The 12792-nt window shown below is 32.4% G+C and overlaps 1 protein-coding gene across 2 annotated transcripts; it reads left to right on the top strand.

Moving 5' to 3' along the window:
- Nucleotides 1-213: 213 nt before the first annotated feature.
- On the top strand, nucleotides 214-11313 carry LOC106721150 (protein lava lamp). Of its 2 annotated transcripts, XM_045678091.1 has the most exons (11): nucleotides 214-537; nucleotides 1111-1240; nucleotides 1407-1520; nucleotides 1754-1914; nucleotides 2203-2401; nucleotides 2485-3681; nucleotides 3829-3936; nucleotides 4033-10032; nucleotides 10081-10465; nucleotides 10772-10926; nucleotides 11037-11313. In XM_045678091.1, the coding sequence occupies exons 1-11, from the start codon at nucleotides 418-420 to the stop codon at nucleotides 11114-11116; spliced, it is 8649 nt and encodes a 2882-aa protein (XP_045534047.1). In that variant the 5' UTR covers nucleotides 214-417; the 3' UTR covers nucleotides 11117-11313. The 2 variants fall into 2 exon arrangements, with proteins under 2 accessions (XP_045534047.1, XP_014371520.2); XM_014516034.2 differs by having other exon boundaries at nucleotides 4033-10465.
- The last annotated feature ends 1479 nt before the right edge of the window (nucleotides 11314-12792 follow it).

Below are 12792 nucleotides of genomic sequence, written 5' to 3' on the forward strand. Positions count from 1 at the left end.
TAAATTTTGGTAGGCTTGTAGAAGTTAAATAAAATGAAGTTCACTCTTACACATTTTTCCCATGCATTATTTATTTTTGAAATTAATCAAATCGTTTTTTTATGTTCTGTGCTATATTATTAAGTTATTTACTACAGTTTACTTTTTAGTATAATCCCAGTTTATTTTGGAAATTCACCAAAATTATTTAATCTGTGTTACATGTCAACTATCTGTGGTGACGTTGACGTGGATCAAAAAAATGGCAATGGCAAGTAAAAAGTGAATCCCGTGGTGGCAAAATATTTTGTTTACTGTTTACGATTATCTTAATTTTCGTAACTTAGTGTATTGTGTATTCGAATTTGATTGCTATAAATTATAATAATCAGTGAATAAAATAAGTAACGTTTTAATGTGCGCAGCCAATGAAAAAACATGTCTGATAATAAAAACGTCGATAATCGTCCTGAAAAGGATCAAGTGGAATCCTTTGATACCAATTTAGCAGTAACAAGCGATGTGTCCAATGTTGTGAGCAGTGTTAGAAATGTTAAGGTAAATAAAGGCTCTTTGTATACGTTAACTTTATGTTGGATAGGATTCTTGACAAACGTCTTAAGCATCACGTCACGTTCGCTATGATGACTATCTAAATTAAGTAAATACCATACTTTTATTTCTATTTAGGAGCAAGTATATCTGAGCTTCTAATTATTCGTAAACCTTTAAATATCCATTATGCTACTATGTAATATGTAAAAGAAGCTTAAAATTGAAGTAATTATCTCTACAATACTCATGGCCTCCGTATGCCTTTAGGCCCCTAATGATTAACTAGGTCAAAGTGTCAGAGTGTCAATGTATGTTATCTTAATTAATTATTTTCAGTAATATTTGTTGTTAAAAAATATGATCATATGTCAGTATCATATGTTATGCCAGTACAGTAGGACAGTAGCACTCAAAATCAGTGCTGGCATATAACTAGCATAATAATGCAAACACTACCTGGTGCCAGTGAGCCATAATAGTCCAGTGCTAAAGTCCTACTGTACTGGCTTAATGTAAACCAGGCAATATAGGGCTAAAATTACAAATACAATTCCACAGTATTTTTTTTTCTTGTAGCATTCAACATCATCTGAACGACAGAATAAAGTAGAGAGAGCACAGAAATGCTTAGAGAATGCTGCACTTGTATCTAAGCGCATTAAAGAACAGCGAAAAGCCACAGCAGAACTATTAGGAAGGCCATTTGGTAATTTCTTTTTTTAGTATACTTTGCTTTGTATTGCTTGCCAATTATAATAAGGATAATTTCGATATAGGATTACCAATTATTTATAAACTCCTGGGCTTAATATTATTTTACGATAGCTTTTGATACCTGACGAAGTTGATAACTGATTGTTATTTATTTTTAGAGGATGATGTTACGGACACTGCTTCAGAAATGGCGTCCACCATGAGTGAAAGGACAAGTTATTCTGTTGCCACAGATACTTCTACTACTTTATCTGTGCAGGATGCATTGAACAGTGAGTTGTTATTGATGAATTTAATGAATTGTTGTCTAGTGTTTATTATATTTCATAATTATTAATGCAACAAAATTGAAGAGTTAGTTTTAAAATGCAGATATTAACCCCTCCAACGAAAAGAGTTATATCTTATTGGGGATATCCATTGTAGATGTAACTATTTGCTGGAGAGGTCAATATGTAGATAGATTTATACCTTTGACACAAATAGTTTATTAATGATGTTGCAGTTCCTGGTATAAGTGAAAGCTTAGCAAACACCTTGAAGCAAAAAGAGCTATTAATGGAAAGGATAAAGCAATATAAAGAAATTAGTAAAAGACCTATGAGAAAATCAATTTCGGTAAAAAGAGAGTCATCAGATACAACTGTTGTGCAAGAAGTTAAGAAGGTAAATGTTTAACATATCAACTTGCCTCTGTACAGCTAGTCAGTATTGTAGGAAGATGTTTGTTTAATTATTCTACCACTAATAATAATAATATTGTAGCATGATTATGATTTTAAGATTTTAATGTGAGTTGCTTTTTTATATTGTAGATAAATACGATGCTTCTTTTTTTTTATTCTTGCCTTGTAATGTTTTATTATAATTTCTTGTGTGATCAATCTATATCCCATTTAAACCATATCAATTACTAATCTTAATTATGTTTAATAAGAAAGCCTTAAATTTCAGAGTGCTGATAATTCAGATGTAGCAAAATTAATAAACACTGTTAAAGAAAAAGAAAATGCTTTAATTGTTATGCAAGTCAAAATTAAAGCCCTGGAGACTACAATTTTAGATTTACAAGAAAAAATAAATGAAAAGGACCAAATAATTGAAGCTAAAAATAAAGCAACCACTTTGATAACTGACAGCTTAAGTAAAAAAGGTAAGGTGTCATTTATTTTCTTTTCTTTTTAATTTGCAATGTTATTTATATTGTCTCATACAAATATTTGTTTATTATTTTAGAAAAAGATACTCTTGATTTACTTGAAGATACTCGGCAACAGATGACAAAAATGCAATCAAATTTCATTGCAATGGAAACGGAATGGAAAGACGAAAAACAGAGATTACTGGACCAAATTGGCGAAAAGGACGAAAAGATAAAAAGTCTAGAGGAGGCCAACACAATACTAGAAAATTCACGGTTTGAGATTAGTATTGCTCATTCAAAATTAGCTGAAGAATTAGAATTAAAGACAGAAGAAATACTTAAATTACAAGAGAAAATTGAAACTATGACTCAAAAAAGTGTTGATGAATTGTCTTCAGGGACATTGCAGAGTGGAGACAAAGAGTTTACTGAAGAAAAGGGTACTCTTGAAATATCTAATATGGAAGAGTTGACGAAAAAACTTGAATTATTAGAACAGATAAATTGTCAAATGAGGCAGACCAATAAAGATTTAGAAAATCAACTTTTGTCTTTGAACCCTGATCAAAAAGCAACATCAACTTCTCCGGCTAAAAGAACTCCCGCTAGTCCTCATCCTAGCCGAAAAGGTGGAAGAAGTGCTGCTTCCAAAAGTAAATCTCCTTGGCGTGGTTTGTCAACTGACCGTGGACAACAAGAAACAGAAAAATCAAAAACCAAAAGCGATGCAGTCAAACAAGACATGGTAGTGCAATCTCTGAATAAAGATATCTTGGATAAAGAATACTTATTGACACAAAAAGATGATTTAATATCTAAGTTAAAGTTGGAAAATAGTGAAAAAGAAAACATTATCAACAACCTGCAAGCAGTAATTGAAACATCTAAATGTGAAACTAACAAAGTTGATATTGCTATTTGTACTGATCCATTAGAATCCATAGTTACTTCTGAGTCCCATGAAATACAACAAGGAGAAGTTATTGAAAATATACCTGAAGATGTTCAAACTTTAAAAGAAAAGTTGGAATCAGCACAATCTCAAATTAATCAACTCAATGAAGAGATAGATGTGGCCAACAAAAATATGATAAAAGTCAAGTCAAGCTACAAAATAAAGTTGAAACAATTACAAAAAACTATTGACAGCTTTAGTAAAGTATCGGATGCGAATGCTGAAATTGTAAAACTTAATGAGGAATTGCATCAATTATCACAAAAAGTAGCGGAGTTGGAAGAAGAAAAAGGAAACCTGCAGCTACATCTAGTTGACTATGATAGTGGCAGATGTAAGTATTCTTTCAGGCAATTCACTTCATTCTGTAATAATTTACATTTTTTACAAACTGTACAAAAAAATTCATTTAAGTGTATTCTTGTGAATATTGATATGATTTTTTGCTGTTTTTATCCTTAATATCAACTTTATATTACAGTGACTGATTCAGATATTTACAAGAAATTGGTAGAAATGGAAACTTTGGCAGATTCAAGGCTCAAGTCCATAACTTTATTGGAAACACAAAAATTTGAACTAGTGCAAGGTACAGTTGCTATTATTAATTTATGGCATTTAAGTTATTCGGTGTTTCTTGAAATTGTATAAATTTATCAAATATCTATGTTTTTTTTTTTTTCAGAATTACATGTATTGCAACAAAAGAATGATGAAATGGAAGATAAACTAGCGGACATGGCCCAACTGCAAAATGATCATGTTTGCTCTGAAATAAAGTCAGTACAAATGGAAGAACAAATTGATGAATTGGTAGCATCTAAGAAGGAATTAGAACTTGTGATTGATAACCTAAAATTAGATAAAGAACAATCAACGAAAACAATAAAAGCGTTGGAAGAAGAGAAGGATCATTTAATTCAAAAATTAGAAAACTATATGCAAGAAAATATGGAATTAACGGATAAATTTGAGAAATTGAGCGCTGAAAAAGTTAGTTCTGCGGAGTCTATTGAAATGGTAGAATCATTAACTACGCAAGAAAAATTAGAACTCGAGGAGTATAACAGAACAATGGCAGCTAAACAAGACGATAATCACTCAGAATTTAAAATGAATGAGCCAGGCGAAGGCGATGAAAATATTACGGAACTAATTAAACAAAGTGCAGAATTAAGAGATAAAGTTGAATTGTTTACTCAGGAAAAACAAGAAGTGTTGGAGAAAATGAACAAAGTTTGTGCTGAAAACGAAGACTTGCAAGAAAGAATTAAAGAACTAAAAACACATTGCGACAATTTGACGAAAAATATTGATGTTTTAAGCGAAGAAAAAAATACTCTTCAACTGTTAAATGAAGAATTAAATAATCAAATCGAAGTGCTTAAACACGAAAGATTTGAAATTATGAAAGAAAGTGTAGAAATTGCAAAACCAGCAAGCATGGAAGAATCCACGGAAGGAATAAGCACTGAAACCTCACATGATGACAAATTGGTCGGGGATAAAAGTAATAACAGATCAAAATCTGTTAAACAATTGACAAAAGATATTCTTAAACTTAAAGGCACTATTAAAGAACGTGAAGCTGAAATTGCCGATTGTCAAATGAAAATATTATCTCTAGAAGAACAACAAGAGAAACAAAAAGAACTAATGCAAAACATTACAATACTTGATAACAAAGTAAAAAATTTGACAGAGGAGAATTCTCAGTTGAAACGAGAAATAGAAACGGCACAGAAAGATGTCGAATCTGAGCAGCAGTATAAGCAGGCGCATGATGTACTACAGCAAGAAATCCAGAAGATCCACCAAGAATATTCTATGGCTATCAATGCACGTGACACCAGAATAAATGAATTGGAGAATCTTTTAGTGGAATATGAGAAGCAAATGTTTAATTATGGAAACTCTTTACAGCAAAAAGATAAAGAAACTGCAGAATACATTAACCAAATAACAAAATTGAATGACGTATCACAAAAATTGAAATCTACCATTGATTTACTCGAAGAGGAGAAAGCTAAAGATCAAAACGCAGAATTAGTTAAAGCGTTGAATAAAGATATAATGATGTATCAGAAGAAACTCGCAGAATGTGAAGAGAAACTGAGAGGTTTAGAAGATGAAAAAGTACAATTGTTGTCTGTTAAAAGTAGCCTAGAGGTGAAGGCTAACGATTTAGAGTTAGAATTAAAGAATTTGCAAGAAGCTTTAACAGAAAAGCAAGCAGCTATTAAAGATTTGCAAACACAACAACAGAAACACGATGGAGAGCTTTCGTCTGTCATGCTTCAAGCAAAGGAACGCGACGAGGAAATACATGAAATAAAACTGCAGTTAAGGAAAGAATCTATAGAAAACGAAAAACTAAGAAATGAAGTGTCTAAAAAAGTAAATGAAACAGAAGAATTAAAAAAACAATGCAATGAATTAAAGCAAAAAGTAAACGTTGTTTCCCATGACAAAGAAAATTACAATGAGCGTCAGACAATTTTAGAAACCAAGAACAAAGAATTGATGGATAAACTTAAAAAGTTGGCTATTACCCTAAAAAGAAAAACATCGTCATATAATGACTTGGAACTTGATTACAACGATAAGCGAAAAGAACTAGAAGATAAAAACTTACAAGTACAAGATTTACTTTCAAAAGTTGAATTTATACCACAGTTAGAAGGCAAAATAAAAGATATGGAAAAAGAATATGATAATTTACAAAATGAAAAATTATTGCTTGAACAAAGATGTAGAAATTTTGACCAATTACAAGTAGAAAATGAAACTTTACATAAAAATCATGTAAATGCGATTGAAGAAATATCAAAATTACATACATCATTGGACACATTAAATAAAGAATTGATATGTGCACGAGATGATAACGATAACCTAAAAAATCAAATTTCAGCTTTAAATAATAAATTAGTCGAATATGAAATTGAACAGAAAAATAGCAGTAATCTTAGTACAAAAATCACATCTCTAGAATCAGATCTAAGCCAGAAACAGGCACTTATAAACGAACTATCTGTACAATTAGAATCACAAAAAGAACATCTTTCCCAGATTCAATTTGGTCATGATGCTAAAGTTCAAGAGTGTAATTTGTACATAGAAAGTTTGCAAACGGAAATTGATAAATATAAAAATCGTATTTGCCGCTTAGAAGAAAGCATATCTACGATGGAAAACAGAAGACATTCTTTAGAACGGAAAGCCGACCAATTGGATAATCAGTTACAAGAAAAACAAAAGGCTTATACAGAATATACACATCAGGAGGATGAATTAGTTAATCGATTGGCGGTTCTTATCGACCACGATAGAGTCGTTGAAAAGCAGCTTCATGTGATAGAACATGAAAATAGGGAATTGCAGCATAAAGTTCAACATCTTAACGAAGAGATGCTGCGTCTGAAGAATGCCTATTTAGATTTACAAAATAACTATACATTAATGCAAACTAAAGCAGCAAAAGGGGAGGCAGCAGAGTCTGAACTTGTGATATGTCAAAGTAAAGTTTACGAACTTGAAGCTAGTCTTAAGCATATTACAAATGAATACCAAACAATATTAGCGCAAAAGAAAGTGGATATTGAAGAATTAGAATCAGAGTTTAATACACAAATTGAAAACGCTATTAAAGAAAAGAAGATATTGAGTGAAAATCATGAAAGGCTTAGTGAGCATGTTACTCAACTGGAAAGAAAATTACAAGAATACAAAGACACTAATGTTAATTTGAACCTTAATTTACAAGAAATTTCGGCCGTAAATCAAAACTTGCTAGAAAAAAGCAACGAAAGAAAATCAACTGCAGTTGATTATACAGATCAGTATGTTAGTGAAATAAATAAACTAAATGCTGTTGTTAATAATAAAAACCAACAAATCATAGATCTCGAAAATGATATTAAGTCATTGCAGACAAACAAGGTGGCAAAAGTTTCAGAATTAGAAGGTAGAATGGCAGAATTATCATCAAATTTAGCGAGATCAGAAAAGGAAATAGAATTAATGTCTACAGAACTTAAGTTCATTAAAGAAAATAATGAAGAATTGCAAATGTTATTGCTACAAAAAGATGATCAAATAAAACATTTAACGGACAAGAGTAAAGTCGTTTTCGAAATGACTATACCAAAAACAGAAGGCATGACTATCTCCTCGACAATTGAACAAGTAAATGATCAAAGTGGTGTTGATTTAGCAACACTTGAGTCGCAAATTGTACCTGAGTCTTTTGTTGATGAAGTAAAGCCTCCCAAAAAAATAACTGAGAGTACTTTGGTACAATCTTCACATTCAGGTGGCGCGCTGTCTCATGAAGAAGTGCAAGAGCCAGTTATAGTAGCAAAAAAATCTTATGATTGTTATAAAAAAGATTCTGACATGATTTCCGAAGATCCTTTCTGTTCTCAGGAAGGTTGGGGATTTGAAGGTGAAGAGACAGAAGATGCTTCAGCAGGGTATACTTACTTAAATGAGCAAATCGAGAAACTTAGAAAAGAAAATGACAGATTAAAGGGTGAATTAGACAATACTAATGTTAAGTTATCAAAAGTTCTCAAAATCTCAAAAGAACTAAAAGCTAAAAATGAATTATTGTCAAACGAACTTAAAATATCTAAACAGCTGTCAGATAAATCTATTCTTGATACTGCAATCGAAAGTGAACTTTCGAGTAATATTGAAGTTTTGGAAAAACAGATACAAGATCTGAATACCGAATTGGAAAGAGAAAAACGTGAAAAAGAAGCGTTAAGAAAGCAAAATGAGATATTTAAAGATGCCAATGATCGTTTGACGGAAATAAAAGAAAAATTAGATACTGAAATAGAACTGTGGAAATTCAAATGCAATCAAGCGAACGATAAGATATCGTCACTTCAATGGACTACAGAACCAAAGGAATCACCTGCGCCTGAAATTCCTACGTCGCGGAAAAGCAAACCTATTAGCGAAGAAATAGTTAAACTTGAACAAGAAAATGAGGAACTACAGTCAGTTATTGACGAACTTAATGATGTTAATAAGAAGTTAACTGATCAACGTGATGAATTTTCGAACGAAGTACAACGATTACAAGAGAAAATCCAAGAAAACCGTATATGTGACAATTGTGAAAGTCTTCAAATACAAATATTAAGCAACGAAGATTGCATCACGTCTCTAAGGAATGATATCACTAATCTTAATAGTAAAGTAAAAGAATTTGAAGAATGTTACAAAAATGTCTCAATAAAATATGAAGAATTATCTAAACTAAATGAAGAAAATCAAAATCAGTACGAACTAAAAACGCAAGACTTTATTACTAAAATATCTACTTTAGATAAAGAACTTTCTGCAATCACTACATTAAAGATCGAAGCTGATGAAACAATAAATTCGTTAAAATCTGAACTTGAAGGCTTAAAATATGAATTGTTATTAAAAAAAGAAGAAACTTCGAACATTAAAAATGCATCAGAAGCTTTTGCCATGTCTGAAAAGATGAGTTTTATGGAAGTAAAGTGCAACGAAATGAGTAATAATTTAGAATATGCCAAAGAAAAAATAACGCATTTAGAAAATGAAAATTTGGAGTTAAAGAAAAGGATACAAGATTATGAAAAACAAACTGAGGAGTTAAGTTCCAAAATAAAACATCTTAACACTGAAAATGATCAATTGCTATCGACCGTTGCTGAGCTACGGTCATCTGTATCCAGCGCCGTCGATCAACGTGGATATGAAATAGCAGAGTTATGGAAGCAACACCTGGCACAAAGAGAAAACGAATTCCAAAGGATCGAACACGAGCTTCGAACTGAGCTTACTGCAGCCGAAACAAAATATGAACAATTACTCGATAACGTCCAATCGTCTACTCAAGATGAAACAAATAACCTTATTGTCATGGAACAACTCAACTCGTTACAAAGCAAGCTACAAGAGAAAAGTGAACACTTGACTAGTTTGCAAAATAAATACGCCGACGTAATTCATCAGTTGGATATGCTGCGGTCAGAAACCGAAGACGAAAAATTGATCCTTGAAAATAAGATGCTCGTTCAACAAGAGGAATATGAAAAAACTATTAAAGAGCTAACGCAAGTTAGCGACAGCAAATCATTAGAATTCGAAAGCATAATCAAAAACCTAGAATCAGAAATATCTGCCATGAAAAATATCAATGATAATTTAAATCAACAAATACTTGAATTACGATCTACATTTGAAGTAAAAATACAGGAGTTGGGAAAACAATTACAAATAAAAGAAACTGAAATTCATCAAAAATCCCAGGACTATACTATTGCTCTATCACAGCGCAATGAAGAGTTCGAGAATGTAAGGAAGCATCTGATTGAATATGAAAAGAAAATAGAGGATTTGACTTACGAAAAAGAAGCAGAGTTGGCCGTTTTAAGGTTAAAAATGCACGAAAATAAAGAACAACATGAAAATATTCAAAAGCAGTTAGAGGACGAGAAAAATAGTCTGTCAGAAGCATTAAATACAAAGATAATAGAATGCACCAACTTGAATAAACAGGTACACGATTTGAATGCACTTTTACAAGAACATGCGACAAAATCTATAGAGATGCAAGAGGCCTTGGAGAATCAGGAACTAGAAATAGTATCGCTGAAAGATGAAATATCTAACATGCAGGAATTAATGCGATCCTCGAGTAGCAAAATTGATAAGCATGTATCGTTCGCTTCTGACACAAAACAAATCGAAGACAGTGATAAAATAGCTAGACCGTATAACAAAGACCTATTGGACGCAGTTCCTAGGGCTGAATTGGATATAGCGTTGTACATGTTGCATCAAAGAGACGTCCGTTGCGAGGAATTGACGATGGAGCTGACGCAATTGTTAGAGGAGAGAGATACTCTTCAGTTGCGACTGTCCGATAGCTTGCGAGCATTGGAGGACTTGAAGTCAAAGTCTAAAGCGACAGAAGGCGTATCTATGAGCTCCGGTCAAGACTCCATTACAGAATTACCTAGCTTTACTTATGAAAAGGAGCAGCGTATCGTTGATACACACCGCGCCCATACTTCGCGAAGTAGTAGCATAAGCGACTATGATGGAGAGAAACCAAAACTGCAGGCGAAGTGAGTATATAAGGTCTAATCTTTATACAAAAAAAACATACTTCTTACCCATGATGAATTACCGTACCATGTATCGGAAAACTATTTTTTTAAATGTTTTTCTGGCCGCAAGTTCGCGTTTGTTCGGGGAAATTTCCAAAACGTCTGCACCGATTTTGACAGGAATTATATTGGAAAGTAGCTTATGTCGTATGTGGGAATAACTTTGTTTTTTTTTAAATTACATTGATGATGAGCGAGGAATAGCTAGTGAAATGTAAAGTTATTTGAATGTTGTCAAATGTGTTGTGTTGTGTCTGTCTGCAGGCTGACAGAGCTGCGCAGTGTGAAGCACAGCCGCGACGTAACGCTGCGGCAGGACAGCGAGCAGCGACAGCTCGGGATGCGGCTGCTGCGCCGCGACGTCGCCAACCTGCCTCCTGAGGCACTCGAAGAGCTCACACAAGCGCATCACACTCTATGTAAACACATTACTTACTCTCTAAATATGTTTTGTTCCAACTCTAACAAATTACACGCAATAAAATGAAAGGTACTATAATTTTTTTAATGTTATTTGTTTTGTTTACAGCTCGGGACTCTCAGAGCACATCGACTGTGCTTTTGAACTGGCTGCGAGGGAAGAGCACGCCCAAAGTAGTGCACATGTGAGCCAAACAGACCCCGTCTTGTAAACAGCGACATATAGATTGTGTATAGTTGATAAACATATTATTTTATCACCACACCACTTTACGATTGGACTTATGTTTGGCAAACATTTGTCACCAATCCCACTACACTTGCCATTCAAAGTGCACCGAAAACGAATTTAGTTTCATATTTATTATTCATTTATATTTACCTATTTAATTATTATGTCTTCATTTTTTACGATGGTATAATTTTTATTTGCACATAAATAGTTTTTTAAGTAATGTAAATTGTCTATTTTTTTCAAAAGGAAGTCATTCAAAAACGATGAAGTATGAGTTAGGAAATTTGAAGCATTTAATTTGTTTTTATAAATCCTTTATATAATGATTCGTTTTAGTGCCAGTAATGTTGAAATTTAGCAATAGATTAAATTACCTTTTAGAATTCGTGTTTGCCATTTTTTCTTAATAATTCGGTGCACACGAACGAACGATAAAAATACGATATCATTCCTATGTTTTCAAATCTGAATCTTTTGGAATTTATAATTGCAATATTAAATGATGCTTAAATAAATTACTAAAACTAATAAAATTCCAATAATAAAATAAAACACATTATCTCTGACAGGGATAAGTTTCGGCAGTCTAAACACGGTTACGGAAACAAATAAGATTCAAGTCAGTTGCAATATTGACTAAAAATGTGTAAATATTTTCAAATATCTTAACCGCTGACCTTGAGACGCCGAGCAGTGCCATCACCCCGCATCCCTTTAAGCCAGTACCATGTTTCGAGCTACAAAGATATTTGAAATGTACTGTAACAAGACTTAAATATCTATAAATAAGATATTTAGGTTATCTGCAACTGAGAAATACCAATGCCGATACACTTTTATTAAAAACCTATTATCCCTGTTTTTGTATAAGTATTTTGACAGTGTAAACTCATAACGTTATTCAGTATTACTTATTCTTCCCTAACTCTACATACCTTAGCGTTACATTTCAATTTCTTATCTTCTTTTTTAATTTCTTCATTTTAATAATTTATTTCCATACAATTGTTAATCTATTTATCACCGAAAATTTGTTCTGCAAATAATTTTGACGCGCAACGAGGTCATTAAATTATTCCGTTTTTTACAAACAAAAATGGCTTCCAGTTTATATGAGAAATATTAAATAATCCGTATTATTCCAAAAACCTATAATTATAAGAATATATGTTAAAATTAACATGATTTTAAATTGTGCCTTTTTGCTGTTTAATGTATATTAATTTTGTAATAATGCAATGTAATAAATGTATATGAAATTGTCACACAAATGTGTGTCGAATGTTCCAAAATTGTAAATTTTGTTTTTTTTTTTCAATAAACGTTAATCGATGAAAGAGTTTTTGATATTTATTGGCAAGTTAATCATACAGAGATATATAAGGTCCTTCGTACACAACGCAACGTAAATCTTTGAAATTGCTATACCGACCCGAATATCGCGTAGCGCGCTTCGTACACACAGCGATAATAGTCGACGCGAGTTGTCTGTTTTGTTAGTACACGCATCCCGCCTATAGTCAACTCTATATAGACTTGCTCCGCAATCTTCAGAATCGCTGCGACTTCTCTCTCGACTTTCTTGATAAATAGGTTGCGAGCGACTGGCTTTAGGACCAATTAAAAACAT

The sequence above is a fragment of the Papilio machaon genome, chromosome 5 (assembly GCF_912999745.1).
Source record: "Papilio machaon chromosome 5, ilPapMach1.1, whole genome shotgun sequence".
In the NCBI taxonomy this organism is placed as follows: domain Eukaryota; kingdom Metazoa; phylum Arthropoda; class Insecta; order Lepidoptera; family Papilionidae; genus Papilio; species Papilio machaon.

Coding starts and splice junctions, on each gene's coding strand:
- LOC106721150 (XM_014516034.2), top strand. CDS start 418: ATGTCTGATAATAAAAACGTCGATAATCGTCCTGAAAAGGATCAAGTG. Junction 538..1,110: donor GCAGTGTTAGAAATGTTAAG/GTAAATAAAGGC, acceptor TTTTTCTTGTAG/CATTCAACATCATCTGAACG. Junction 2,402..2,484: donor TGACAGCTTAAGTAAAAAAG/GTAAGGTGTCAT, acceptor TTATTATTTTAG/AAAAAGATACTCTTGATTTA.